At 47.8% G+C, this 24,394-nt stretch overlaps 8 protein-coding genes across 8 annotated transcripts; 3 read left to right on the top strand and 5 right to left on the bottom strand.

The window, feature by feature from the left end:
• Positions 1 to 481: 481 nt before the first annotated feature.
• PGRI_091990 (exoribonuclease II) lies at positions 482 to 3,700 on the top strand (the record flags this gene model as incomplete). The annotated part of the gene is made up of 2 exons (XM_040796912.1): positions 482 to 577; positions 668 to 3,700. The coding sequence occupies 2 exons, from the start codon at positions 482 to 484 to the stop codon at positions 3,698 to 3,700; spliced, it is 3,129 nt and encodes a 1,042-aa protein (XP_040650342.1).
• Positions 3,701 to 3,838: 138 nt separating this feature from the next.
• Positions 3,839 to 5,701, bottom strand: PGRI_091980 (Frag1/DRAM/Sfk1; the record flags this gene model as incomplete). The annotated part of the gene is made up of 9 exons (XM_040796911.1): positions 3,839 to 3,980; positions 4,033 to 4,158; positions 4,211 to 4,323; positions 4,376 to 4,446; positions 4,816 to 4,878; positions 4,929 to 5,131; positions 5,182 to 5,451; positions 5,512 to 5,593; positions 5,647 to 5,701. The coding sequence occupies 9 exons, from the start codon at positions 5,699 to 5,701 to the stop codon at positions 3,839 to 3,841; spliced, it is 1,125 nt and encodes a 374-aa protein (XP_040650341.1).
• A 1,034-nt stretch (positions 5,702 to 6,735) lies between these two features.
• PGRI_091970 (uncharacterized protein) lies at positions 6,736 to 7,931 on the bottom strand (the record flags this gene model as incomplete). Its single annotated transcript, XM_040796910.1, has 2 exons — positions 6,736 to 7,128; positions 7,197 to 7,931. 2 exons carry the CDS (start codon positions 7,929 to 7,931, stop codon positions 6,736 to 6,738), a joined length of 1,128 nt encoding a protein of 375 aa, XP_040650340.1.
• Positions 7,932 to 10,482: 2,551 nt separating this feature from the next.
• Positions 10,483 to 12,067, top strand: PGRI_091960 (uncharacterized protein; the record flags this gene model as incomplete). Its single annotated transcript, XM_040796909.1, has 2 exons — positions 10,483 to 10,621; positions 10,686 to 12,067. 2 exons carry the CDS (start codon positions 10,483 to 10,485, stop codon positions 12,065 to 12,067), a joined length of 1,521 nt encoding a protein of 506 aa, XP_040650339.1.
• Positions 12,068 to 12,270: 203 nt separating this feature from the next.
• On the bottom strand, positions 12,271 to 14,215 carry PGRI_091950 (acyl-CoA synthetase; the record flags this gene model as incomplete). Its single annotated transcript, XM_040796908.1, has 4 exons — positions 12,271 to 12,538; positions 12,596 to 13,500; positions 13,550 to 13,851; positions 13,906 to 14,215. The coding sequence occupies 4 exons, from the start codon at positions 14,213 to 14,215 to the stop codon at positions 12,271 to 12,273; spliced, it is 1,785 nt and encodes a 594-aa protein (XP_040650338.1).
• Positions 14,216 to 14,398: 183 nt separating this feature from the next.
• On the top strand, positions 14,399 to 14,892 carry PGRI_091940 (BolA family protein; the record flags this gene model as incomplete). Its single annotated transcript, XM_040796907.1, has 3 exons — positions 14,399 to 14,500; positions 14,560 to 14,666; positions 14,718 to 14,892. The coding sequence occupies 3 exons, from the start codon at positions 14,399 to 14,401 to the stop codon at positions 14,890 to 14,892; spliced, it is 384 nt and encodes a 127-aa protein (XP_040650337.1).
• Positions 14,893 to 15,373: 481 nt separating this feature from the next.
• On the bottom strand, positions 15,374 to 16,565 carry PGRI_091930 (syntaxin; the record flags this gene model as incomplete). Its single annotated transcript, XM_040796906.1, has 5 exons — positions 15,374 to 15,432; positions 15,487 to 15,766; positions 15,822 to 16,294; positions 16,346 to 16,502; positions 16,560 to 16,565. The coding sequence occupies 5 exons, from the start codon at positions 16,563 to 16,565 to the stop codon at positions 15,374 to 15,376; spliced, it is 975 nt and encodes a 324-aa protein (XP_040650336.1).
• Positions 16,566 to 18,029: 1,464 nt separating this feature from the next.
• On the bottom strand, positions 18,030 to 19,826 carry PGRI_091920 (peptide MFS transporter; the record flags this gene model as incomplete). The annotated part of the gene is made up of 2 exons (XM_040796905.1): positions 18,030 to 19,743; positions 19,795 to 19,826. 2 exons carry the CDS (start codon positions 19,824 to 19,826, stop codon positions 18,030 to 18,032), a joined length of 1,746 nt encoding a protein of 581 aa, XP_040650335.1.
• Between the last annotated feature and the right edge of the window lie 4,568 nt (positions 19,827 to 24,394).

Here is a 24,394-nt window from a genome sequence, read left to right as displayed (position 1 = left end):
AATAAAAAGAATCTACCCTGGAACCGCCGTACTGTCGATATTTCTTTCGCTTGAGAAAAACGACCTAGGCGCTTTGAAAATCTACAGATCTAGTTAGCTAGCTGGATTAGCGGATGAAGAGTCCCTGTTTGAATAAACACTTCTTCTTTATGACTCCCTGATGACAGATATCCGAAACTGGAAAAAAATATTCGCTACGTCTCGATTAAGTATGATAATATCGGACTATTCATCTTGTGCTCGTGATATAAATGGGACTCTATACATCTGTTCTGTAATGTGATTGGTCGAAATAGCCCCCGAAATCACGGGACATGTCTTATACCGCCAAGGGCGGTATAGCAACTGCAGGCAGAATATACTTAGTTTTCGAGCCACCGGCGCAATCTTTCTACGCAAGCTCAGCTCTGGCAATGGCACTTACAAGAATAAGGGCTTTGCAGAGGCTGCCTGGTGCAAATTGTTCACCTGTGCTCTGCAAATGGAGACGGAATCCCACAGGATGTACGTCGGCAGCGTCCGCCACTCACCTTCCGGTGTTGTCTGGGGGGCGACAGTTGTCTACCACGAGGACAGGGTCGTCTGAAGCCGTTCGAACGGGTAGTGAGGTATTTTACACTGAAGAAGAGCCTGCCTTTCTGAACTAATCTTTGTTCTATTTCCGCAGGGAACATCCGAGCCAGACGAACCTCTAAGAGTACCCATCGATGGCAATATCCTCCTTAGGTCCCAACTTGAGTTGCACGGAGACATTCGAGAGTACCTAAAGAAATGGCAGGATACAAACCCGAATGATCTCGACCCCGTGCGACGATCCGACTCTAAGCATCGGCCATTAGAATTACCAGGCAAATCGGTCGGCACAATGCCTAACGGCCGCGACGCAATCGATGCCTGGGGTGACCCGAACAAGCTGAATCAGGAAGCCACGGATAAAGATGAATTTGAAGGTGAACACCTCGAGCAGGGTGACTTGATCGCCCGATTGAACGCCGATGGGGTGTTCAATTACGGAATCTACGTGCGGTCTGTTCACAAACAGAAACAGTTCTACAATGGCAACGGGAACTGGCGCATCTGTTCCAACGCGGAGCTCGACTATGTTATCAAAGGATTTGCACCTACAGAACTCGTCGAACCTCTCACCCCATGGTTCCCGGATAATGAGGCTATCGTAAGCCAAGATATTCAGGTGACCCCAGAGGGAGGTCTTCCGAGGCCCCTGGGTGCTCCTCTTCTGAGGATGATGAGCAACTTCAAGACTCATATATTGAAATTCTATAGAGAAAACTCTCAGATATTGGACGATCTTCATGATATGGTGGCAGATGAGACCGAAGTTCTCTGCTTGAGCCTTGAAAAGTTGACAACGACTGCTCTTGGAATTGACGAATCTGAATTGACCAGCGTCAACATGTTTGCTGTCCATCAGGCTGTTCGCCGGCATCCTTTCCTCATTGAAAAAGATGGCACCTCCTTGTTCAGCCGGATGTATATCGTGCAACCAAAACGGATTGCCAACGTTGTTAAACAGGTAGTCGACTGGACTCATGAGCACCAAGAGCATTGTGTTCGCGCCATAATGCGCAAAGATACCCAGGGGTCCAAAGATCACCCTATGCACCGATTTATCACCAAAGCACAGCGATTGATTCGCCTTAGCAGAAGGCTCCGCTCTCCGACCATTATGTCCAGCGTGGGACCATCCTCTAACAGATATTCGCCTGGACAGGATGGAAACCCACTGGTGTTCCGTGAACTTCCCACTGAAAAGTTCACTGCAGAGGACTCAATGATTATTGAATATCTGAAGCTGTACTCGGTCCCTGCCATTGTCATGCCGTCGGGTACTTTAAGATCAACAGCAACACATATCATGCGTGCTACGGGGATGTACAATACTCTTGGTCTGAGTGAGGCTTCAACACGACTTTTGTTGCAGGAGATTGGCATCATAGCTCCTTGGGAGAACCTTCTTCCCCTCGACCAGTATCTGAAGCTCCCTGGGCATGGCGTATCCCTCGCAAAGGACATGGAGTTGGAAGAGGTTGAGGACTCCTGCAGAAAACTCACCCCCGATCAGTTACAGGATTCTATGCAGCACCTGAGAAAGGACTGGGGAGATCTGCCAGTTTATTGCGTGGACGACGTGACGGCACAAGAAATTGATGACGGTATATCGTTGGAATCTATCCCAGGATCTCATGATACATTCTGGGTGCATGTCCACGTTGCCAACCCAACAGCCTTTATTGGACATGACAGCCCTATCATCCAGTATGCAGCCTCGCGACTCTTCACCAGCTACATCCCGGAACGCACTTATCCTATGCTTCCTAAAGCTCTCACTGAACCTCACTTCAGTTTGGCGGCTGGTCGGCCGGTGCTCACATTCAGTGCGAAGATGAATCGCCGAGGAGAAATCTTGGATAGCAAGATCCAAAACGGGACAATACACAATGTCATTAATTTAACTCACAAAACACTCCGCGACTTCTTCGACCCCGATTCAGAAGAACAGTTGGACTCCTTTACAGTAGGTGGCACGTTCACCGAGCCACCAATACCACAAGGTAAAACAATTCAACAACGCCTGCGGCCCGAGGACAAGGATAAATTCCAAATCATGCGTCAACTTATGCTCGCATTCCGCCAAACTCGCAGAAAGAATGGCGCCATGGACCTCACTCCTCTCAGCCCAGGGCTTTCTGTCTCAGTCCAGTCAGGCAACGCCCCGATGCCGCCGTGCGATTTGGAAGTCACAACCGGACGACATTATCTCGGTGATCCAATCATTCGGCTCAATGTGCATTCCTATGACCCATATGACGTTCGCGACCAATCCCGGGATAATTTGGTCTCCCTGATTATGAATTTGGCCGGGCACATCTCCGGCCAATTCTGCGCCGCGCGCAACATCCCCGTCGTCTACGATGGTACTTGGTACGACCCAGAATACGGACGCGTCACCAACAAAAACCTGGCCAATTTCGGCGGTGAGGGTTTCTATGAGCTCAGCGTGCCGTTAGCCTACTCTTCCACCACCCCAACTAAGCACCATACCCTGGGCTTGGATACGTATGTCAAGAGCACGAGTCCGCTGCGCCGATACACGGATGTTATTGCGCATTACCAGATCGAGGCAGCGTTGCGTTTCGAGCATGAACACGGCCGTCAGTTTGACGCTCTTGTTGATAGTCCCGATCCTGCAGATATCGATCTAGTAGAGACAGAGACAGAATTAGCAGAGACTGCCACTGAAATCACCAACACAAAAACCCTTCCTACCTCTCTCCTCCCCTTCTCCAAATCCGAAATCGACGCACACCTCATCTACTCCCAGCCACTGCGCTCACGTCTTAGAAATCTTGACAAATACTCCGCCCAGCATTGGGCTTGTATGCTCCTCTTCCGCGCATTCTACTTCAACGAGTGCAATCTCCCCGTCACATTCCCATGTCTGCTACGCACCCCGCGCGTCAAGCCTAGACATCTGGACGATGAGTATTCCGGCGTCATCACCAGTCTGGGCGTAAACTGCTCGGTCACCATTCCGCATGATTTCCCAGACAAAGATAAACTGGATATCTTCTGCATGGTCGAAGCTCATATCACTGCCGTTGATATGGCGTCTCTACAGGTGACAATGGAGGCGACTGAGTTTATAAAGCCGTTTGAGAGGAAGGGCGAATGGGCTTGATTGGGTGACTTCTTGTACAATACTGTATTATATGCATCTCCGATATCATCTCGAATCGTTATATAATTGGAGGATTTTCGCCTTCGAGGAACTATGAAACATTCCAAAATACTTTCTGCTAGAAGAAGGTCGCCATGATCACCCTGGACTCATGACCCCGGCGTTCTGGAGATTATTCTCCAATCTTGCCACCCCGTGTTCTTTCTCCTGTAGTAAGCTGTCGTCCTTCGGTTGATAAGTATACAAAACTTCAAATGCTAGAGCCCCGAAAGTAGTAAAGCTACCGTGCGATTAGCCAATGGATTCGTCGCATTCGAAAGAATATCACGTACAATGCAATGAAACTGAATGCCTCGACCGTATACTTCCGGCTACATACTGTCTGGTTGTTCCAGAGGTGGACCTTGCAGCTGACCTGGTTGAAATTCAAAGCCAGGAAGATGAATGCAGTGAGCCAGCTAGATGGAAGATCAGCATTTACTATAAAAGGGATGCTTCATATTTTCATACAGGTAAGAAATTACCGCGTCGGTCAGAAGCAGAGGGAGAACGTGCCATCTGTAACGTTTGGTGATGCAGCTGGTGCTTAGTGTTATGCCGTAGACGATTGGAGTGAGGACGGCCTGTAAATATTTAGAATTTCTATAATATTTTGAAGATATTGGAGAGATATACCACCACCAAAGAGAAGATCACTGTAAGGGTTTTGGTCTCGCGGACTGCCCAGGCTGTGACCCCGAGGACGACTAATGAACTAATGCATTGGATGACATGGGCGGCAGTTGAGATTATACCATAGGGATGAGAGAAGAATGCCATATTGATAGTGTATTGATCATGTATTAATTGTTTCTGAGATTAAGGAATTATTTCTGAGATTAAGGAATTATTTCAAGGTCCAAGAGGTTGGGTTTTCCTCCAGAACGGATGATATCGATGATATCACCACATGTGGCCAAAGTCACAAACTCGTCCTTTCTAAATCTATATAATTATTTGAGAGCATGCTATAGATCAGACTGTACTCTTGGCCTATAAGACCTAAAAGTCAATTGCTCGATCCTCCACACCTGGTCGAGTATACTTTTCACCCTGAGGAACTCGTCTCTTCGTACGAACAGACGGTAGGAGGTCAATGACGAAAGAAAATACAAAGAAATCGAATATAAAAGCGGCAACTACACAAGTTAGCTTCTTTTTGCACAATCAGACAGAGCTGAAAGCTTACCCCATTCCAAAATAGCTGCTGCGTTCTGCTTATTTCCTTTTTTCATGCATACACCAAATGCAATCGCGACAGCAAGTTCGCAGATGACGAAAAGGGATTTGATACCGAAGCTGACCATTAAGATCCGGGCTTGCGGGTGGTAGAATCGGCCAATGTAGATGTATTCCAGACACACCAGGATAGCACAGACCACGTAACACGCTCTGGAATCCAATTAGAAATTTTATCTGGGAAGGAAGAAGGAGATTCATACATGAACATGCCCAAGAATCCGTGGTGGAGCTTGTTATGATTCTTCGTATCAAAGATGGATAGAAGAATAAGACCTACAGCGCCAGCAATGGAGAATAGAATCGATCCAACCGCACAGGTCTTGTCGAATCTCCCTTTGTTTCGGGCAAGTTGACCGGCATGACGAAGCCAACGCTCAGAGAGGAGAGCGAGATCCATGAACACGACTGTTACTGCACTGCCGGCGATGAACAGCGGTTTGATCCCTTCAGCTCCGATATGGGAAATGTAACTGGTTCAATTGCCTCAGTCCATGTCACCCGGAGGGTTCAGGTTCATTTATTAGACTTACGGAATGCTGGCCCCATTGTCCATGGTTGAATATCTTGGTTTTCCGTCCGCCGCCCAGGTTGACAGCATAGCTATTAGCGTAGCTACAAGGCTGTTAGTACAGTAACCTTGATCCCTTGTGTATTTCAGCCCTCACCTATCCACATGCACCCAGATATCACGGGGAAAATCCAAAACGAGAGAATCCACATGGCTTCTTATGTGGCCCACAGGGTGTTGGAATCTTTAGATCAAAAAGACACTTGGGAATAGGTCGTATTTGATTCCAAGGGTAGTCCTTTTAAGGTGAAAATTCAGGGTTTACAAGGGGGGAAAATGGAGGTTTCCCAAACCAGCAAAGATCCCATAAAACCTAGATCTGTGACCCCCACAGAGATCTGAACCGAAAGATTTCTCTATACAACGTTGTACAACTTCACAGCTCTAGAGCTTAGATCTCGGACGTCCACGGGCGGGAGGGGCCGGATGCTGACATCAGCATATTTGGAATCATCCAACTTCATTTCTCGGGGTGTGGTCATGAAAAGTAATATTGTCTTCATATTTCCAACTAATTAAAGCCTTTGATATATCTGATAGTGTCCATTATTGCCCATAACTGGCCAAGGTGAATTAGGGGGGGGGGTCACTAGGTCACTAGGTCACCAGGTGGTGGGTAATTACTAGTTAAGTAGACTGCGACATCGCCCATGGACGGGCCTTACCCTTACCTAGGTAGGGCCGTGGGCGTCGTGAGCCTTTTTAGTAAGCAAAATCAGCGTAACACGTGATTTTTATTGATATAGATTTCGAAATATTTCAACGAAAGGTGGTTCCTGCAGATCAAGCCTGGTCGCCGTTTAAACCAAGATGATTTGATGGGCACTGAAAGAAAATGGATGGTCTTATGCCGTGCGATGAACAGATGGTGTATTTTCTACCTTCGTAGGTTAAGGAGCCCCCTATTCTAGATAGCATCACCATATATCACCATATGCTTGAACGAGCTTGACCATGAGATAGTCCTGCGAATAGAAAGTGTTAGAGCAATTACACTGACAGCACCTAGATATCCGATCGAATACATACTTTCCATCGCCTAAAAGAAACTGTTGATTCCTAAGATGGCACTCTTATAATTCTTTCGCCAACCTCTCAGCTATCGAGGCTGCAATCGAAGCGCAAGTTCTCTTCTCTACCGATCTGATCTTGTATAGCATCTCGTCAATACAGGAAAATGCAAATCTTAAAGATCGTCGGCTGATGGGGTCTCGTCTTCCTTAGGAGCATTCTCTTTCTCGAATTTCGGTTGATTGGGGGCGTGTTTGAGGGCCTGGGCACGTGTATCCGTCTCCTTGTTGGATCCGGTCATAGGGGAAACATACTCGGGCACTTGCGGAGACACACCCTCCTCCTCCTCCTCCTCCTCCTCCTCCTCCTCCTCATCGTCATAGAATTCTATTTTTGGCCCATTGCGAGGCTCACAGGCATAGTAGCGTAGAAAAAGGTTCCACGGCGCCTCGTCCTTACGGACAAAACTGTAGATAGGTGAGGCCCTGACCTTCAAGACACCAGACTTGTTGAATTTAGCCTGGACGAGACGTCCGTGTCGCGATCCAAATAGCGAGATGATCAACACCTATCGAGTTTAATAGCGTACTAGGTTAGCATACGTGCAAAAGCTTAGTAGGACTTGTGATATTATACTGGGAAAAGCGAGGTCTTTTCGAATTCCTTCTGTTGTAAACGATTTCGAATCGCTTGCGCGATACATCCTAGTTCGCAAAAAAGTAGTTCACCCTCGACAGTAACTGCACCAGTATATATAACGAGCATCATATGCGGATAAATCGTTTCTAGGTTACGGTAGTCATCTTGCCACTCGTAATCAGCCCTAACATTCCAAGATGGGATCTGGTTGGTTAAGGAATAGCCCCCGAGTAGCCCCCATGGGATATCTAAGAATGGGTTGCCATCCCTAATTTGGTCCCATTTCGAGGTTCTAGCAAGAGACTCAGGGTAGAGCTTGGTCTTCTTATACGAGCTCTCGTAGTATCTGTTCAGGTAAAGGAAGGTGGTTTCTGTGTTGTAGTCCATAGTGTCGGAAAGATGACTGCCTGTCGTACCTGTAGGAGGTTGGTACAGCTTGTCATAATTGTCGCATAAGTCGCGAGTGCCTTCAGGTTGTTCCGACATGTCTAGAGAGTATTCCATGATCTGCTCATAAGACATAGGCTTAAAGAGGCAGATATTTGACGCGATGAAGTTTTGATCCTCAGGATCGAAGGATCCAAGAGTAACTCGGAGCTTCGTGAGATCATTGCTTGAGTATGTGAGCTTTGGGTCGGAGCTGAGAGCCTTGAGGAGGTCCGAGACAGCTTTCTCGTACTTGACCCTCAGGGAGGCACAGTTCGCCGCCGGGTCGTCGGGCAGGGGCTCCATCGTGTAGGGCAGAAGAGAAGCTGTGGAAGCTGACTGAAGAGAAGTTGAGTTGGGTATGAAGAAGGAAATGGATTGAGGGCAGAGGTAAAGAGTGAAATTAATAGAGATGTGATACAGATGGAGAAAACACTGTATGTATTGACTGTATCGCACGAGGAGAGGAGGAAGAGAAGGAAAGGAGAGAGAGCTATCAAACATGTGGGTTCTATCACATAGTGATACCTCAGGCATCCAACACAAAGAGGTCCACGGGTAACTATGACAGCGGGAGCTAGTCCATTCCTGGATTAGCGTTATTTGTATGAGCCCTATGGACCTGAACCTCATGAAGTTAGAAAGAGCAAACAATGTCTTGTCTATACAAAAGCTTGATGGATAGGAACTTTGGCTCTGCCGCTTCACCTTGGATCTTGACCTGGGCCAGTCTCCGCACATACACTAAAGAACGATGCTTTGGTTGAGGCTGGGATAGGCCTGAGGTCCTAGGCAAGCATGGTAACTCAGGTAGTCTGTCCGGTTTCAAATAATTTGATTCACGTGGAGATGATATGGCCCTGCTAGTATGTTTGACTTCTATCATTTTTATGTTTTGTTTTGCAGCCATCTTTTAAAGAAACGATATTAGATCGGGAGATCTGATCGAATGTTGAGAACTGTGGTGTAGCAAGTTGGCCCTGCTCCTGCCACGGAGGGAGGACGTGAGACTTCCCTTGATGGTGCTGTAATATTCTATGCTTCCTTTCAACACACTAATCTTTCCTTTTTATTCAACCCACCACAACTTTTCTTCTCTCTCCAGGGCGTCTCTTCAGTGTTCACAGCCGACAATCGCACTCATCCCTCATGCCCCCCCCAAAAAAACCCCTTAAGCTAGATAAAGCGGTCCCACAGACATGGAAACAATGGAAGCTAGAGGCCCCAAAGCTCCGAATCTGGACGCACTCGATTCACCAGCGAGCCAAGTTGCTTCCAGGGTCTAAGATTGATCGCAACCAGTATTTTCTACTAGAGGTTCTCTAGGATACGGACCGTCCTTACGCCCACGCTCTGAACGAACTCGGTCTTGGCCAGTTTCACCATCAGGCTACAAACTGGCTAGCTACATTTATCCCATTTCAGCGATATATAGATCACCTAGAGAACTCGACCCCGCCCACCCCCAAAATGGGGATTTTCGATATTTTCTACTACCAACAGCGCGAGGTGAGGAAGTTCTTCGGCAACGAACCCAAGCATGATGGCCTGAGGAGAATCAACGAGGAAGTCGTCAATGCCTCGCTTGTTTCCTTCCTCATGGCAATCTGTATGAAGCACCCAAATGTGCAAGCCACATAGCCACCTCAGCGCGCCAGCCTCGTTGCAGAGTTCCGGAAAGCCACCATGGAGTGCATGCTCGACGGGTTCCTGTACTCTACGACATCCCAGACACAACTGATCTTGGAAGCGAAGGCCAAACGCCGCAAGAATCACGCCCCCGACGTATTCTGCCAGGAGGCCGCGGAGTTGGTCGCCGCTCTCTGCACGCCACCTCCGAAGGGCCTGACATAGAGCCGGTAAGTTTATTTACTTTGCGATCATGTATCTCTACTATAAGAAAGAAATCAAGTGCTTATTTGTAGCCAGGACGTTTTTAGTGTCCCAGGATGGTGATGAGCCCCTGGCTGAACCTCATTTTTCTGACCCCTGTCAAAAAGTGATAGTATGTTAAGTTATCATATAAAGCCTTCTAAACCTCACTTTTTTGATGGGGGTTAGAATATTAGTAGAAACCACAACCCCTAAGAAGAGATTTCTAACCATGGTTAGATATAATAGTAGATACACCTACTCTCTTAGAAGTAATTTTCCGACCGCGATTAGAATGTCTACATATGTATAGATTCAAGATACATAGGAGTGATGCCAGTCATGTGACTGGGAACTATATCAATGACGTAGGGAGCTCCAAACAACCTTGGAAGTCTACCTACCTACATGTTAGGTAGATACCTGTCTGAGATTAATAAAGAAAGTACTTCCAAGGTTGGATATGGTTATACCTAGGTATGACTATCACTTAACTCATTGCCTATCATCTAACTCATTGGCTGGTTAGTGACACCATAAACAAAGTATGTCTACTTCCAAGCCCTATCACAAGTCTAGAGTACAACATAAACTTGTGTACAAATGTGAGACTTGCCACATACATATGTAACAAAATACATAGATAATAGCCATGATCTCATTTTCATGCTGGTTGGCTATAGAATTGACGATATGTTTATAATTCAAGATATTCCTTGGCAGGCCCCAATGACGCAATTGTTTTGGATTTGATATGCTTCCAAGGATGATTGCCAGTTTTCTAGAATTTACAACTTCTATGACAATAAACTGATTTAAGTGGCTGTTGTAGAATGTTTGTACAACGTCATGTCAAAATGTTTGCTTGCCAGATATAAATACCTTCCTTCTGGGGAAATCAATTCTTATCTTCTACCATATCCCACATCTACTTCACATCTACTTGACTTCAAATCAAACTTCAACTTTCATCTATCATATCAATATGCAGTTCGTACGCAAGGCCGAAGAGGCCCTAACTGGCAAGAAGGACGAGTCACACGAGTCCACCAAGTCCTCCAACCATGGCCCTCACAAGTCAAACTTGGCCAACAAGCTCGACCCCCGTGTTGACAGTGATAAAGGTTTGTCATTTCACCTCATCTCTCACATCCCTTAAGACTATCTCAATGATACTAACTGCTTTAGACAACCGTGCTGCCCACACCGATGTGACTGGCGCTGGTCATGGTGCAACCCATGGCACAACTCCCGCTACAGGCACCCATACCTCTACTCTAGGCTCTAGCACTACCCACGGCACCTCAGGTGCGACTAGCACCGGCGCTGGCCTTGGATCTACCCACGGCACCACTGGCAGCACCAATGCCGGCCCCCACAACTCCAACATTGCCAATAAGCTTGATCCCCGTGTCGACTCTGACCGTGACAACCGTGCTCACCACGAGGGTCTTACTGGTTCTGGCACTACACACGGCACCTCAGGTGTGACTGGCACTCACGGCACCACCGCTACGGGCACACACAGCACCAACACTGGTCCTCACAGCTCCAATATTGCCAACAAGGTTGATCCTCGTGTCGACTCTGACCGTGACAACCGTGCTCAACATGGTCTCACTGGTGCTAGCACCGGTGCCGGTCTTGGGTCTACTCACCACACCGCCGCTACAGGCACCCACGGCACCACTACTAGCACCAACGCTGGTCCTCACAGCTCCAACATCGCCAACAAGGTCGATCCCCGTGTTGACTCTGATCGCGATAACCGTGCTCACCACGGAGGTCTCACTGGTGCTAGTACCGGTGCCGGTCTCGGATCTACTCATGGTACAACCGGCACTCACAGCTCTACTCTAGGCTCTGGTACTACCCACGGTACCTCAGGTGTGACTGGCACCGGGGCAGGTCTTGGATCTACTCACCACACCGCCGCTACAGGCACCCACGGCACCACTACTAGCACCAACGCTGGTCCTCACAGCTCCAACATCGCCAACAAGGTCGATCCCCGTGTTGACTCTGATCGCGATAACCGTGCTCAACACGGAGGTCTCACTGGTGCTAGTACCGGTTCTGGCCTTGGATCTACTCACCACACCGGTGCGGGCGCTCACAGCTCGACCCTTGGCTCTGGACCTGGTGCCACCCACAGCACTATCCAGGAGCAGCCTGTCTACACTACCGGTCCCATTGCTACCCCCGGCAGCAGCAGCACAAACGCTGGACCTCACAGCTCCAACATCGCCAACAAGCTGGACCCCCGCGTTGACTCGGACCGTGACAGCAGTGCTAAGCATCAGTCTACTCTCTCTGGTGCTGGTACTACTACCCACGGTACCCACACTCGTGGTACTACTGCCCCCACTGGCTCGCTTGGTGGCTCTGGTCTTGATACTGCTGGTCGTCAGGATGCTCTTGCTGGTAGCAGTTACAATGCTCCTGCCGCTGGAACTACTGGTACCACTGGTACCACTGGTCCTCATGGTTCAAGCATTGCCAACAAGCTTGATCCCCGTGTTGACTCGGATGTTACCCGCACTGAGAATGAGCGTCTTCGTCAAATCTAGGTGATGGACTAGACCTGGATTTCTCTTGCTATGATGCTACGAATTTGAAATTAAGAGCAAAGCAATTTAGTTTTCTTTCGATACAAATGAGAAATAATCAATTCTTCAATATTCACAGTGTTGTACATGTGTAGAGTAATAAGCTCACAGATCCCCATCACTCAACTCTAGAAGTAGATTTTATATTGTACAGTGAAGTTCCTTCAAACTCCAAAGACCTCTTTAATAAGTGCCTTCTTATTGACCTTGCCCATCGCATTTCTCGGAATAGCCTCTAAAACCTTCATCTCATGCGGAATCTTGAAAGACGCAAGTGAGCCCTTTAGCGCGCGCCGCATATCCATCGGACCCCAAGACTGTCCACTGCGACCCGAAGCAGCCGCATCAGGAGCAAGAACAACCACAGCAACGATCTTCTGACCCCACTGTTCAGACGGGAGACCAACGACCGCGGCTTCGATGACTTGGGGACTGGAGTGGCATCGTCAGTAAACATCTTTTTTAAGTGAATGTCCGAAAGAAACATACAGAGAAAGTAACTCCCTCTCAACCTCCAATGCGCTAACCTTCTCAGCCCCAGTCTTGATGATATCAACACTCTTCCGTCCCTGGATGAAATACATCGGTCCCCGGGCCCAATCTCCACTCGCTCCACTACCAGCTCCATCAACAACCCGACGGGTCGCGACATCGCCTGTGCAGAACCATGCTTTACCTCCGTCATCGCTCGGCACGAAACTCTCGCGAGTAGCTTTCTCGTTTCCCCAGTAATGGTCGAAGATTGTTTCGCCGCGGATCTGGATCTCGCCTTCGCGTTCTCGGCCATTGGGATTCTTTTCTTCGACTGGGATGATAGCACCTGTCTCGAGGTCGGCGAGTCGGGCTTCAACGCCTGGGAGTGGCCAGCCGACACTACCGTCGACGCGGTCTGCCACGTCAAGGCCGCAGCTAATCGCCATGCCGATTTCGGTCATACCGAAGCGTTCGAGGAGCACGTTGCCGTTGCTGAGGGTTTTCCAGGCGGTTTTTGTTGGGGTTGGGAGGGCAGCGGAGCCGGAGATGTTCAGGCGGAGGTTTTGTGGGGAGATTCCCTCTTTGGCGGCTTGTTGGACCTCTGGGGTTAGTGTGGGGAAGGTTGTCATGAGACGGTTGTAGATAGTTGGGACGGCAGTGAGGAATGTGATGGGTGAATTTGAGGTGCTGGATGGGAGAAAGGGTGCTGCTAGTCGTTTCCAGACTTTTTCCGGGTTGAAAGGGTACATGAACTCGATCGAGGAGCCTGCTACTATTGGTGCTAGGATTGCATTTACCACGCCGTGGATGTGGTGGAGTGGGAGCAGATGAAGAAGTCGATCATCCGGTGTGTACTTCCATGCTTCTAGTAGTGAAGATGCTTGCGCGGCCAGTGCTGATTGAGGGATGAGAACTCCTTTCTGCTTGGAGTTAGTTATAGCTCCATAGAAAGGAATTAACTGAGCCTACCGGTCTATTTGTGGTCCCAGATGTATACAACATCATCCCACCAGGCGATGGCCCCTTCAGATCGTGTAGGGTTAAGTTCTTGTCGCTCGATGCGCCCTCGATGAGCTTATTGCGAATAGCAAACAGAGGCTCATGCTCCAATCCCGATCGCAAAACTTCCATGCCTTTCTCAGCATACTTCTCAGTTGTGAGCAACATCTTAGCCTGTGAATTATCCAGGATATACTTCAGCTCCCTAGTCGGGAAAGACGGCGAGAGCGGGAGTGCAATGGCATCACTAGCAAAGATTGCTAGTAGTGTCACTATATGCCTATTAGCATAGATATATTATTCAATTGAATATAATGCAACAGTACCTACGTAGTCATAGCTGTTCTCCGCGAGAAAAGCAACCCGTTCGCCAGCCAATTGGCCCTGCGCCTTCGCAGCCTTTTGTTCCAGGTCATCCTTAGCGCGGACAATGTCGGCAATTAGACTACCATAAGTGAATGATCGGGAAGAGACACTATGCACAACAGCTAGGCTGTCAGGGTCATGGTTTTGTAGTGCGCGGAAGATATGTGTGTTTGGGAGAGTCGACAAGAGTCTTGCGCTGAGAGGCGTTCGTCGAGCGAAGCAGATCCGCGCATTGGAACGCGAAAGCAGGGAGAGTAAAGTGCTAGACATTTTGTTTAGATCTTTATTCTAAAAAAGAACATCTCACAGCCCCCCAAAAAAAATGAAAAGAAGAGTAATTGAAGTGTTGAAAGAGTTGATGTCATAAGAGTTGAAGTTCCCCGAAATTAAAAACATCCGATTGGCTTTGACGTTTCTCTCCTCCAACTTCTCCCTTTGATCGCTTCTCTTCAAATGCTTCCTCGCAGACTTCCAAGTCTGCTCCCTCGTCGTCTCTTCTCTGTTTCTGCTAGGATGACCTCCAATACCCCGTTGGAGGATGTCATGCGTGACAAGGTGAGCCACGCCTCTGTGTTGTTGATCTGCATTGCTAACGTTTCCTCTCTGTTTTATAGATCACACATGCATTCACACCTGCGAAACTCGAGATCCGGAACGACTCTCACCTCCATGCGCATCACGCTGCAATGGAAGGGTCGGTGTCGAAAGAGACACATTTCCAGTTCGTTCCCCTACCAACCGCATTCATGAGTGAATGTCTAATCCCCCGCAGTGTGACAATTGTCTCTGATTCCTTCGAGTCCAAGATGCAACCCGCTCGCCACCGTATGGTCTACGCATTGTTCAAGGAAGAGATGGCTCGTGAGGGTGGTATACATGCACTGCAGTTGAAGACGAAGACACCAGCCGAGGAGCAGCGCGAGAAGGAGAGAAAGGAGAAGGCATAGATAGCGGGTTGATTGGGCGTTCAGGTGCTCGTTTTTCTGCAAGAGTCTTGAGTCGGATACCCCTGGACGATGATTCGAATCTACATTTACACTGCACAAATCATCTATACCAGGGCTTATAGTATATATCAAATTCATACGCAAAGGAATCGATTATTAGACAGTATTACATAGGTTCTAGCGACAAACAGGGGCTGAAGAAAGCGATCTAGTATATACATCCATGCGCCGCGACATCACGAGCCCCGAAACAGCGACAATCATCAAGGGCCATCGCGTGTTAAGCGCGGAGCAGCTGTACACGAACACGCAGGTACGGCTAGGAGGCAAACAAAAGAAAAGAGGGGTTGAAAGATATTGCTTTTACACAAGGAAATGCGAAGGGGTGGTATAACGAGGGGATAAAGACAAATGGGGAGATGCAAAGATGCGTCCCCCAGGAAAGGTCGTACATGGAGGTCGGAAGGGTGCAACGGTCATATCACTTCTTGTTGGCGAAGATGCCAGCGACCACACCGACGATGATAGCAATAATAATGACTAGAGACTAGGTTAGCGGGCCAGATATTGATGTGCAGACAGGTAAATACTTACCAACAACTAACAGCGCCCACCACTTCCAGCGCCGAGCGTTCTTGGCGCTCTGAATAGCAGTGTCAAGCTTGGTGTTGGCATCCCTGACGTTTGTTTCTGCGTCACTGGCTCCTATCCCAATTTGCTCGACTGCAGGTTCCTGCTGGTGCACCAGCTCTGCAACCTCATTGTACAGGTGGCTAAGTTCGATCAGATCCTGCTCGATTTTGCGGATGGCAGCGGAACGCTGCAGAGTCGCCTGGCGGGCATCGTTGGCCTGGCGAGTGCGAGTACCGGGAACCTATTCCTCGAATATTAGCAGTTGACTCCTACAAAGATCCGAGGCGAAAACATACAACAAAGCTCTGCTCTTGTCCCATCAGAACATTTTGTACACCCTGCTCCAACTCCTCGGGGGAAGCCTCGGGGTTGGCAATCTCGTATCGGCGGCGCACTTGCTCCTCCAGACGCTTCTGGAAATCGCTCTGTGTGCGCTGGTACTGCTCAATCTCACGACGCAGGTTGCGGCTGACGTTCTCGACCTGGCCCTGTACGCGCGAGTCGCCGGATCCCGGAGTCTCCTTGATGCGCTTGAACTGATCGCGCAGGTAGCGCAGCGCAGTATTGATCTCATCCTCAATGTAGTCGAGTGTTTGGCGCGAGGCCTGGTCCTCTTTGCCGGTGCTTGAGTCCAGAAGGGCCTTTTGGGCGGCGACCAATTGGGTCTCACGCTTCTTCGTCAGCTCGGCGATGCTTTCGTTCATCTCCTTGCACTTGTTCAGAATTGCAGTTGGGCCACCAGATGAAGCTTGGTTGATGTTGGACATCTCTGTTGAGCAATTAGACTTGTCGCGTAGTGAAATCATCGGGATCAACATACCATAGCCACCATTTCCTTGCTCTGCAGCACCAGCCTGGTTATAACCAGCACCATATCCATAGTTCTGTTGCTCCTGGGCGCCATAGGGATTCTGCTGACTTCCGTACGGGTTGTACTGGCCGTAGCCGCCTGAGCTGTTATCCCCTAAGTTCTGGTACTAGGGAAATTTGTGTCAGAAAGCAAATTCAAGTAAATAACACATTGGTTCACTCACACTCATGATGTGTAGATTCTCTCAAATTTAGAAGATAATAGTTAAGGGGTGGGAGATGAAGGAGGGAAGGGTGAGACGGGAGAAGTGGAGGCGGCAGAAGTGCTGGCGGTGTCAGGAGAGAGCAAAGCCAATTAATTCGTCGCGCTGAAATTATTTTTTTTTGGTCTTCGAATTACTTGGGGGAATTATTGTGGTTTCATATAGGTTTCAAATATTTCAATATTTCATTATGGCTTTTAGGGGTCCTCTCCCTATTTTTAACAATTTTTCCAACACTATTCCTATTATATGCGATTTTGTGGAGCTTTGGGGATTGCGGCTGACGCTGTTCTATTTACAAGATTAACAGAATATTATTTCCCCCAATGTACTAGGTACTTCAATTTGATAAGTAATATCCACTTTAATTTATGTACCTAGTACTTATGTGAGGCAAGGTGAGTCTGCACGTCATGATTATGATGCAACTGTTGAATTAGACAACTCCAATAGGAATAAAAATCCAGTCAATTGAAGGAGGCAAGTCGGAAATAGCATGCGTTGAAAATTTGTGTATATGAAATTTGGCCAATCAAGATATCTAGAAAGGTTGAGCCTCATCTTAGGCAACTAAATATAACTTTGATGCCTTGAATAGCTATAAAGGCTGCATTAATATAATATATACGGAGTAGCATGTGAGGTATCTATTTTTATATATCATGGACTATCCATAACGATACCAGAGTCTTCATAGTTCTGCCTAGGAAAGTCCCTACCTCTACTTATCACCGTCTCTGTACTGTGCCCTTTTCAAGATGCTCGGCCAAGTCTTAGTCCCAAGTGGAGGTGCTCTATTTCTGCCTTGACATTGAGCAGTTTCCTCAAAATCCTTTGCCTTCACAGTTTGGGAAAAGAATATGGGATTCGACCAATGACCACCCAGGAATATGAGATTATTATCCTCTACCCAACTTCTGTGGGCGTATGAATCTCGAATCACCCTCAGACCCCCAGACCCTCAGACCTCATTGAATACGTGGAAAAGCGGGGGAAATACTTGATGTGATTGAACCCACTTCCAGAATCTATGCAGACTATCATATTCATATCATTGTGGAGGTCCCCGCAGCCAGCCCCAAGATCAAGTGGCCCACCGTGGGGTGAGCGAGGCAACGATGGTGTTTGGAGCTTAGGACTACTGTCAATCATATCCATATAAGGAAAGCGAATGGTATCCATTGAAGATATGTGAAGTTGATTTGTTTGATTATTTTCATTTTCATTTATAAGTTATATATACTAAATTAAACCGAGCGTCATATCATACCACGTCTCACGATCTGCACAGCAGTTTTAAAACAAAAGTGCTCCGATGATGCAAGCGAAGATGAAAAAAAAAGTACGATCCCAGCGTAGAGATACTTGCAATGCCAATGCGAATGCCAAAAGAACAGGAAAAACAAAAAGATATTACAAAAGCACCGATGCTTACTCGGACTTGGACTGGTGCCGTTCAGCCTCAATCGGGGCTTCGGGCATGTAGTCGTCAGCATCGAGGGCGTTCATGTCATCTTCCTTGGCGTTCAGGTGGTGGAAGATGGCGTAGAAGATGATACCGCAGAGGCAGGATGCACAGGCAAGACCGGTGAACATCCACATGATGGCAGGATCGAAGGCAGCGGGGGTGAGTGCCTCGGCGATAGCGGATCCGAACGCGTTCGTGAGAAGGTACATAGCCTGCACGAAGGACTTCATGCTGGGTGGCGCCTTAGTGTATGCGTACTCGAGACCGGAGACCGAGGCGAAAATCTCAGAGACACCCATGAAGACGTAGGCCGGGGTCTGGATAGCGATGTGCACCTTGTTTCCGTAGGCAGTGCCATCAATCATGGAGGCTTCGCAGAGAGGTGATTCGTAGCAGGGTCCGGCGGAGTAAATCAGGTGCTGCACGATAGCGGCGTACATCATGGCAAGCGAGCCGACGATGAAGCCAAGGGCGATACGGGTGATGGGGCGGAAGGGGATCTTCATGCGGCGCATCACGGGGTAGACGCAAGTTTCGAGGATGGGGATGAAAACGAGGATAGAGATGGGATCAAAGTTCTGCATCAGATCGTTGGGAATACCATGGCCGTCCATCTGGCCAGCTTGGGTGACGAAGTTGCTCGAGAACTGTCCGTAGACGACCCAGTAGATCGGGTAGAAGGCGAACACGCGGCAGGCGACTAGGGCGCGCTTCAGCTCATCGATAAAGTGGTCGTCCCAGGTGACAGCGGACGCGCCATTGCGCTCGGTCTGCCATGAGGGCTTGGGGGCGTCCATGTTGCGGTTCTTGATCATCATCCAAATAGCGCGGAAAGCGTCCGTGATGATGGAGCCCTGGGGTGGGCGAACGATGTAGTGCTTGCGGCCGAGAATAATCACCAGGGTACCGACCATGAACATGCAGAGACAGAGAAGGTAGGCGGGCCAGAAATCGATGTACAACTCCATGTAGGGAGTTGCGAGAAGGGAGAGCGAACCGATGTTAATACATCCGTAGAAGATCATGTAGATACGCTGGATGGTCAGGGCGGGGTCGATGACGACGCGTTCGCCCTTCTTGGTGGTGGAAATAGCCATCTTCTTCCGCTTGTACTGATCGGCAATCAAAGGAGCCACGTTACTCTTGATACCACCGGTACCCAGACCGATAATCAAAATGGCGACAATGAAACCACCGATGCCCGAGCCGTGTTCCAGGGCAGTGGGAATGGAGGTACAGACTAGGATGAGTAGACCAACCATGTAGATGATACAGAACACCACAATGGTCTTGTACTTGCCGAGATACTGATCGGCGATAATGGCACCGATGATGGGTGTAACATAGCACCAGAACTGGAAGAAGGTAGTGAGACCGGTGGCACCCTGGTGATCCATACCGAGTGCACCACGTCCCTGGCTACCATCGCGAGGTCGCTGGATGTAGTTCTGGAACAGACCGGACATGCCGTAGTATGTGAAGCGCTCGCAGAGTTCGACGACGGCCACTAACCAGGCGGCAAGGGGCAAGTTCTCTGCAACATGGCGCAAGGAAGTCTTCTCCGAGAGCGTAGGTTCGCCGCCGTCTGGAGTGACCAAGTTCTCCTTGTCGAAATCGGGATCCGTAGTTTTTTCATTCAAGACGACATGCTGGGTGACCTCCTCGTTGTACGGAGGACTAAAGATAGGGTTAGTTGCAGCTCATGACCAGGCATAAAGGATAACATACGCAGCAGTCTCATTCTCACGGTCTGTGGACATGGCTACAAGACCAGATGATGCCTCCTCTTTCAAGAGGGCCAGAAAATATCGCAGTCAGAGTAGAGAAAGAGAGAGAGAGAGAAAAAAAAAAAAGGGCGTGTGATTAATACTAAATATGCAATTTTTCATTTACCCAACATCCGAGGCCGAGTGGGACCATGAATTGTGTTATCTCAAGAAAAAAAAATAGAAAAAAAAGAAATAAATCAATTTGAACATTTTGCCGCCATGCGATGCCACTAAAGCTCATCCGAGGAGGTCGGTTATTGAACGGATATTGGCCATTGTTCATAGCTCGACCGTGGATGTGATCGGCGGTGTTTATCGTCTAACGACGAATGGTTGAACTCGAGATGAATTGACCCACGAATGTAACCACACGGCACGGAAATGAACAAAATGTCAAGCAATGAAATGCCGAGTATTGGGTGGGTTGACTCAGATTGGATCAATCAAGAATTGTGTGAACTTTTTGGCATCTGGGGGATTCTAGTCCGAGTCCACTTTTGCTTTTTTTTTTCATCGAATCATATCGAGTATTGCAGTCGGATATTGCCGGTGAAGCTTGAAAATTTCCCAGTTGAGGATGTTTCCGGTTGAATTCGCCACGAGGGCAAATATCTTTTTTTTTCTTTTTTCTTTCTTTCCGGAATCCAGTCCATGCTCCGCTTGCAAATCGGGATATATTCGGGAACTGATTGACCGAGATCTGTATATGTTGTATGGCCTGGGCAAAGGTGCATAAGTTGTACTTCGGAGGCATCCGAGGTTAGGGCATATTCGTTTTCGGATGTGCGCTTTGAAGAATTCCTGAGTTCAAAGCCAATAACCCACCATCTCGGTCTTCTTTCCAGATGTAACGTTGGGGCCTTTCTTCCCCTCCTTTTGCGAGTTTCGAATGTCTCAAAAGCTCCAAGCTACCCGCTTATCCGGCACCTTGTTTGGTGTTTCCCCGTCAGGAGATGGAGCCATATGCCATTTGAAGCAATAACCCGAAAGAAATCATTTTCCATTCCAATCCTGATCTGGTCTGGTCTGGTCTGTTCTTGGTTCTGGGGTAATTTTTCTCTCGTAAGTGTAGAGTCGAAGCGACGGTGGATCTGGTGTTTGGTGCCTGCCAAGCCCACAGATGATAAGGGGAGAGTTTCTGTTAGTATTGGTCATTAGTATGTTCATGGTAGAAAATTATTCACAAATCTCAGATCAATTTTTGAGTAGTGAAGGGAAGAAGAAGAAAAGAAAAGAAAAAAAGGAGGAAGGATCAGAGATGACTGCAGGGCATACCGCCAATAAATAACCCCAAGACAACACCAAGAAACACCAAGAGTCATGGCATACGCCCTTCGGACTCCGACTTCGCTTCTGAACGCTAAGCTCTCGGTCCACCAAGGGCTTATCAACACTGAAATGATACCAAAATGGTAGGCTTGGGGGCTTAACTGCCAAGCGTCTTGTGAGTTTCACCAAGACTTTTATATTTCTCCCAAGATATTGGCAACCCCCCCCCGACATCGGCAACTGAAATATGTATCCAAGTCCCGTATCTGTTCTTGAGAAGCCCTTATAAGGCTATATTGTCTTACTCTTCTCATCAGCTCGGGTTTACTTACCAATTTGTTAGTTCTCTTCATATCTCAATTCTCCAAGCCACAGTTCATACCGTTACGGCTGGAACTAGGCAGGACCGCTACTCTCTCTCGCTGGGCCAATACGACCGGTCCAACATCTTGCGATGTCGGCCTCTCAAAATTATGTATCGAAGGGCGCTGGGAGCTTTAATGTATTGCGACACCAGCAGCCACTCAGAGTACCTCAGTGGATCTCCGTAGATCTCCGTGGGTGAATTATCGCCGTGGATTATATCTGTACAGTGCCTCGGATGCTGTATATTGGTGTTGAGAGAATAATTATCCATGAGCCTCGAGGGAAGGCGATTGTATCTGGGAGATTTGTTTCTGGGCTTATCCCCAGAGACTTGCAAGGAAAGATATGAATAATACTGTGCTGACCAGGGGTTTTTCTCGCAGAAGTACTCCATACCTTACTTACCTCTCTAGAAACAGTATCCTATTGGCTATATTATACGAGGTAGCTTTCTGCAAGATAATTGGACGCCTTTGTTCTCTCTGGTGTACAATACTCTCAAGTTTAGGAAGGAGTTGATTTGAAGACAAAGCACTCTCGAACACTTTCTTCTTTGGCCCTGGAAGCCCTAGAGCCTTGAAATACTAAGTCACGAGGTTCCGTTCAGCTTTTTACCATTGTCGTTTACTATACTCCAGAATCCTGGGGCCATTTTAGTAATTTCCACTATTGGCCCCCTTTGCAAATTCGGTCCAGACTACGGAGTATTAATATGGTAATTTGTTTTCTGTCAAGCCCATTCTATTTTCATCTTCTCTTTGCTACTATTCTAGGTCCTGTGAATACGGAGATATCATGTAATAGAGCGAGCTTAGGAAATGAATAAGACAGTCGATGATCTATACGAGCGTTCGATGAGTAACCTCTTAGATAACTGTATATAAGTCCCTCGCTTAGCCCCATGTGGTAGATATATATCCATGGGCTTGCAACTTTTACATACATTGGTATAAAGACACCTCAGAATAATCCATGGAAGACAACATTTGAACCTTGTAGGTAAGTATGGGATTTTCACAAGCTTTTCATATATTCTCATTTCGTACTTTCCACTATCTGATGGTTGGTTCAGACTCAAGCTGAGCAACCTTTCAATGAGCTATTACTTAGGTATACGGTGATTTGGCTTTCTTCAACAGCCTGCTTCGTGGTGGCCGTTGCCATTGGAAGCAGTATTGTCCCTTCTCCGGTGCAATTTTTCTCGTACGTACACCTGTTTGCCAATTAATCTCTCCTTCCTTTGTCCGACCCATTTTAAAGGGCACGCTATAGTCTAGAGGAGTTGGGTGACTCGGCCATGTAAGTCGCTTGGGTGCATTGAGATATCGTTCCATAGGCCTGTCGGTTTTTGTTTCTATCCATTCATTCACGAAATTGCGGCGCTTTGACAGCTCAGAGTCTAGTCCCCGGTGACAAGTCCATTCGATAGTCTACGCCATATCCAAGTTTCGCTCCCAGTGAGGAATACCCGTAAAACGTGATCGTTTGTGATGATTTCGTATAGCATGAAAGCAACACTAGACTAGACACATCGTCCCGGCCATCTAGTAGGTATTCCTCTCCATTAGCCGCCCAATCAAAATCAAAGAGAAGGATCTGGTCTGTTTCGGGATCGACGAGTAGATTTCGAGGTACAATATCTTGATGCATGATCCCTAATCCTTGGTTCAGGAAATCTACCACCTGGGTAAGTTGTCGTAACCATTCGAATCGAAATGGCCTTTTCAGATCGGCATCTACTATGGTCCCACCCGGGATATACTTGATTATATATCCAATCACTCGAGACTCCACATCTTCGAGAATAATACGACCAAACGGTACTATACTAGGATGTAGTGGCAATTTGCTAAGTAGATTCATCTCCTTCCAGGCCATTTGTAATTATCAAGGCATGCCTAAAGGGTTGGATTTGAATGCGAGCCTCTGACCATCATGCGATAAGAGATCGACACCTGGCCCAAGCCGATCGAGCTTCTGAAGTTGAGAGAAGTATAGTGTAGAGCAATCTGCGAGTGATGGACAGAGCGAGAAAGGGATATACCCAGCAAAGAACCCATCATCCTCTCTCGGATCTGTGGAAACTCCAGTAAGAAGCCCGTCATCGTCGACAGTGATTGCACGAACTTCCGGCGAAAGGTAGTCAGTGAATTGCGCAAGAATTGAGTTTTCAATATCTTCGTCGGGTGAGAAAAGTTTGGCAGTTCCTTTGACCTTGATCAATCGCAGCTGGTGGTTTTATATCGAGAATGTAAATGCGGTGTAAATCCGCAGATATTCGAGACCTTCAACTCCTGTTCGCTTATTCGAACCAGCATCCCTGCATACTACTAAAAAATCTATGACCATAATTGCGGACCCAAGACCACACCCTCTGGGTAGGCATCTGCTATTCCAAAGGCCCGAAGAATATCTTTAAGGCAGGATCATTGCATGTATGGAATGGAAGACTCGATTCTATCCAAATTATAGAAGCTCTCAAGGCCTTCTAACTCATGATAAAATGAGACAAGAAACAAATATGTATGAGACCGGGCTTAGAAATTTAGCCTGCTGACCTCGGGGTGAACTACACCTACTGATATATACGAGGCCAATCGTCATCCAAAATCAACAGCTCTAGGTGCTTTGACCTCAAAACCGACCAAACGCCAAATGTAGAATGTATCCATGAACAGGTCATATTTGTATAGAATAATGTAAGAAAAATACCATCATACTGGCAGGACCTCAACCTCAACCACGGCATAAGCCTCGTAAAATGTGTTTGGTAGAGTAAGATACAAGTCGCAAGCAATCAGATCGTCCCTGTAGAACTATGCAGCGGGGCATAAAAGGGGGGACCTCGGTCCCTATGTGAATCACTCCCAGTTTCCCAGCACCACACATCGAGTCGAGTCCCCTCGATTCGTGTCGTCCGTTAT

The sequence above is a fragment of the Penicillium griseofulvum genome, assembly GCF_001561935.1.
Source record: "Penicillium griseofulvum strain PG3 chromosome Unknown contig_13, whole genome shotgun sequence".
NCBI lineage: Eukaryota > Fungi > Ascomycota > Eurotiomycetes > Eurotiales > Aspergillaceae > Penicillium > Penicillium griseofulvum.
The sequence above is the reverse complement of the archived record's forward strand: the minus strand, read 5'-3'. Positions and strand labels throughout refer to the sequence as shown.